Raw genomic sequence first — 5,000 nt, forward strand, 5'->3', positions numbered from 1 at the left:
TTATTTATTTATTTATTTTAAATCGCTGTTTCAACCCTAACAGAACCCCCCACGCCCCACCCCCCCACCCACCCACCCACAAAAAAATGGCTACGTACACAGTTTCTTCCCCGCCACCACTCTTATGTTACTGGTAGGGTGAACGGCCTATATAGCTCATTCACTTCGTAACCGAGTTGATTCCTTTTCCTGCCTCATACCGACTTTATTATGGTGGTGCATTCAGCATACGCGACCTTGAACTGAATTGTGTTGTCGTCTTCGTCGTCGTTGTCGTCGTCGTCGTTGTTGTTGTTGTTGTTGTTGGCTGTGGTAGTGTTTTAGCCAATACTTTTTCTTTATATCCCAAACAGAACCCCAAGCTGCTTGCACACACACACACACAAGCGCGCGCGCGCGCGCCAATTATAGGCAAGTGGAGGATAAATAAAATAAATAAATTTTTAAAAAAGAGTTAAAGATCGCTTTTGAGACTCGCAGTTTTGGGGTTGTTTTTTTTTTCCTGAACTTGGGTGAGCGTGATGGTATGATGCTAACATTTTCAGCACACAGCTGTACCGATATATATATATATATATATATATATATATATATATATATATGCAGCTAACATTTTTAAACCACGACTTCTCATGACCACACGTGCTTCCTTATTTCGTGCGCTTGGTGTTAACACACACACATACACACGCGCGCGCGCGCGCGCGCGCGCGCGCGCGCGCACGCACGCACACACGCACGCACGCACACACACACACAGTTACAGCGAAGACTCGGCAAAGCTTGTTCATCACTGCTTCTTTTCGGCATGACATCGTTATGTTTTGATGTGTCTTAAAAGCCTTAAGTGTTTTTGACAATGAAATGTTATATTCTATTGTATTTTACACACACACACATACACACGCACGCGCGCGCGCAAACACACACACAAACACAGAGGCAGAGAGAAAAACACAGAGAGAGAGAGAGAGAGAGAGAGAGGAGAGAGAGACAGAGGGGGCTGGGGAGACAGAGATGAAGAGAGAGATGAAGTAGAAAGAAAAACTGAGAAAAAGCGAGATGTAGAGAGAGACATAAAACCGATAGAGAGGGGTGGTGGGGTGGTGGGGGGGGGGGGGGGGGGGGGTGGAGAGAGACACACACACACACACAAAAGGAACTGAACGCTGAACTGGTTTAATTCGTGAGGCCACCGACCTGTACACAAACTGAAAAAAATGACCAAAAAAAAAAAAAAAAAAAAAAAAAGAAAGAAAAGAAAAGAAAAGGAGAAAATCAAGAAGTACATTGCATCAATGCATACAATACGTAAATCATACATACTATTGGAGTGAAAGCAACTGATTCACAATCTTAAGGCCGTAAAAACTGTACATCCCTAAATCTCTCAGATATAGAGTGTCCTCGTTCTCAGTTTCAGTTTCAGTAGCTCAAGGAGGCGTCACTGCGTTCGGACAAAACCATATACGCTACACCACATCTGCCAAGCAGATGCCTGACCAGCAGCGTAACCCAGCGCGCTTAGTCAGGCCTTGAGAAAAAAAACCCAAAAAAACGGGGGAATAAATATTAGATAAGCTTACATAAATAAATAAATAAATAAATAATAATTATAATATAGAAAAAGGTAGTAGTAATAATAATAGTAATACTAATAGAATGATAATAAAAATAAATAAATAAATAAGACAACAATGGTGATAAATAAGCGAATAAATATAAAACATGAAGACACACATTCACACATACACCCACACATGCATAACAGAAATGCACCTCGTTCTGTAATAAATAACCTTGAGTTTATTTCTGCAATGCTTTACAATGTATTTATCTCTTAAAGCGGAGTAAGGTAGACAATGAAAAAGGAAATGATTTAAGGGAAAGGCATTTTATAAAGCATAATTATGCGCACAGGTACGGACGGATAATTATCCGCGTGCATGAGTGTACTGAGGTATTGTGCACGTACCTGTTGCGCGGGCGTGCTTGTGGTATCTGGATTTGAATGTGAATTTTACACCTGTCCCGACAAGCTTCAGTGATCCACTACCACGCCACGTGACCCGGCTGCACGCGCTTGCCAGCATGGCGGAGAATCCACTCTTCGACGTGATGCGGAGGTTTTACAACAAGATGAACGTGGAGACGGACATCACCTCTCGCTGTAACCACGAGCAGTTGACAGAGCAGCAGACGGAATGTTTCCAGCAGCTGAGCGAGGAGATTAAAAAGAGGTGTGTGTTGTGGGGGGGGGGGGGGGGATGGAGGGGGTTGGGGGAGGAGGCTATGTGTGGGTGGGTGGGGGTTGTTTGTGTGAGTGTGTGTGTGTGAGTATGAGTGTGTGTGTGTGTATATATGTGAGTGTGTGTGTGTGTGAGAATGTGAATGTGAGTGTGGGTGGGTGGTTAGGTGGGTGGGTGTGTGTGTATGTGCGTGTGTGTGGGGGGGGGGGGGATATGTTTTTGTCTTTTGTGCATCTGTCTATTTTTCTTCCTTTTCTTTATGTAACTACTCACCTCACTGCCCAATACCTATCTCTCTCTCTCACACACACTAAACCCCACTGCCCCCCGGCCCACCACCCACCCGCACACACACTTACTACACACACACACACACACACACACACACACACATGAATTTCAGATACTGGGGGTCCGGACTGAACATCCCAGAAAACCTGACGGGAAAGCGCGTCCTTGACATTGGCTGCGGATGCGGAAGCCTCGTTTTCATCCTCAGCAAACTGGTGGGGCCCACGGGATACGTAGTGGGCTTTGACCTCGCTGAGGGGCCGGTGAGTGTGTGTGTGGGGGAGGGAGGGCGTGGAGGGTGGGGGAGGAGTGACGAAGGGTGGGGGTGAGGGTAGGAGTGATGGTGAGAGTGACTGACTTTAATGCTCCCGCATTGCTGGATTCATGAGGCAGTAGCAGAGCTTCCTTCTCTGCGGTTCTCAGCCAGTTTCCTGGTGTCACCCCTTCGTCTGTCGACATGTCTGAGGTCTCTCTCTCTCCACTGTTTGCTGGTGTCACCCCATCGTCTGTCGACATGTCTGAGGTCTCTCTCTCCACTGTTTGCTGGTGTCACCCCATCGTCTGTCGACATGTCTGAGGTCTCTCTCTCTCCACTGTTTGCTGGTGTCACCCCATCGTCTGTCGACATGTCTGAGGTCTCTCTCTCCACTGTTTGCTGGTGTCACCCCATCGTCTGTCGACATGTCTGTCTCTCCACTGTTTGCTGGTGTCACCCCATCGTCTGTCGACATGTCTGAGGTCTCTCTCTCCACTGTTTGTTGGTGTCACCCCATCGTCTGTCGACATGTCTGAGGTCTCTCTCTCCACTGTTTGCTGGTGTCACCCCATTGTCTGTCAACATGTCTGTCTCTCCACTGTTTGGTGGTGTCACCCCATCATCTGTGGACATGTCTGAGGTCTTTCTCTCCACTGTTTGCTGGTGTCACCCCATCGTCTGTCGACATGTCTGAGGTCTCTCTCTCCACTGTTTGTTGGTGTCACCCCATCGTCTGTCGACATGTCTGAGGTCTCTCTCTCCACTGTTTGCTGGTGTCACCCCATCGTCTGTCGACATGTGTGAGATCTCTCTCCACTGTTTGCTGGTGTCACCCCATCGTCTGTCGACATGTCTGAGGTGTCTCTCTCCACTGTTTGCTGGTGTCACCCCATCGTCTGTCGACATGTCTGAGGTGTCTCTCTCCACTGTTTGCTGGTCTCACCCCATTGTCTGTCGACATGTGTCTCTCCACTGTTTGCTGGTGTCACCCCATCGTCTGTCGACATGTCTGAGGTCTCTCTCTCCACTGTTTGCTGGTGTCACCCCATCGTCTGTCGACATGTCTGAGGTCTCTCTCTCCACTGTTTGTTGGTGTCACCCCATCGTCTGTCGACATGTCTGAAGTCTCTCTCTCCACTGTTTGTTGGTGTCACCCCATCGTCTGTCGACATGTCTGAGGTTTCTCTCTCCACTGTTTGCTGGTGTCACCCCATCGTCTGTCGACATGTCTGAGGTCTCTCTCTCTCCACTGTTTGCTGGTGTCACGCCATCGTCTGTCGACATGTCTGAGGTCTCTCTCCACTGTTTGCATGTGTCACCTTGTTTCTGTTTCAGTTACTCAAGGAGGCGTCACTGCGTTCGGAGAAGTCCGTATATGCTACACCACATCTGCCTGAGCAGCAACATAACCCAACGCGTTTAGTCAGGCCTCGTGTGCAAGCATATATGTATTTGTGTACCTACCAGAGTGGATTTCCTTTTCTCTGTTCTCCTCAGATCAAGACGGCTCAGGAGCAGTCCGCCTACCACTGGAAGCTCTGGGGTTATGACAAACCCAACTTTGAGTTCCGTGTCCTGAATGCGGAGAATCTGGACGAAGCTGGCTTCAGTCCTGGCGAGTTTGACATCATCGTGTAAGTATTTGGGTGAGAAAGATGGTGGAGGGGAAGTGATATGTGGTTGAGTTGGGAGTCAGCGTCCTTATTCATCATCCTCATCGTCATCATTGTCTTCTTTCTTCTTTTTCTTCTTCTTCTCCTTCTTCTTCAGTCTGCGAAGAGTAACTGGTGGCGCCGCACAGAAGAACTGTTCACCAGATTCCTCCAGGTCTGTTGGTTGTGTGTCAAAGACTGGGTCCCTGCAAATGGTTCCCTGCAAACATTTATCCATGGTATGAAAACAATGCACACAGCGGACAGCGTCAAGTGACACGTTGACGCCTAAAGTACAAACAAACAAACAAACACATAGATTAAAACAGCAACAGCAACAACAAAAAACAACAAAACAACAAAAACAACAACAGCAGCAGCAACAACAGCAGCAGCAACAACAACAACAGCAGCAACAACAGCAATACCAACAACAACAGCAACAATAACACCAGCAACATCAACAACAGCGATAACAACAACAGCAACAACAACAGCAAGAGCAACAACAACAACAACAGTGAAAACAGCAACAACAGCAGCAGCAACAAC

The 5,000-nt window shown here is 47.4% G+C and overlaps 1 protein-coding gene across 1 annotated transcript in view; it reads left to right on the forward strand.

Annotated features, from left to right (window-relative positions):
• The window catches only part of LOC143276548 (arsenite methyltransferase-like), a 16,230-nt gene that overhangs the window by 1,348 nt on the left and 9,882 nt on the right, over positions 1-5,000 (forward strand). The window contains exons 2-4 of the mRNA XM_076581112.1: positions 2,040-2,240; positions 2,653-2,803; positions 4,294-4,430. Of these exons, the coding sequence (XP_076437227.1) occupies positions 2,092-2,240; positions 2,653-2,803; positions 4,294-4,430 (437 nt within the window). The 5' untranslated portion in view covers positions 2,040-2,091. The remainder of the gene's footprint in view (positions 1-2,039; positions 2,241-2,652; positions 2,804-4,293; positions 4,431-5,000) is intronic.

The sequence above is a fragment of the Babylonia areolata genome, chromosome 32, assembly GCF_041734735.1.
Source record: "Babylonia areolata isolate BAREFJ2019XMU chromosome 32, ASM4173473v1, whole genome shotgun sequence".
NCBI classification, from domain to species: Eukaryota; Metazoa; Mollusca; class Gastropoda; order Neogastropoda; family Buccinidae; genus Babylonia; species Babylonia areolata.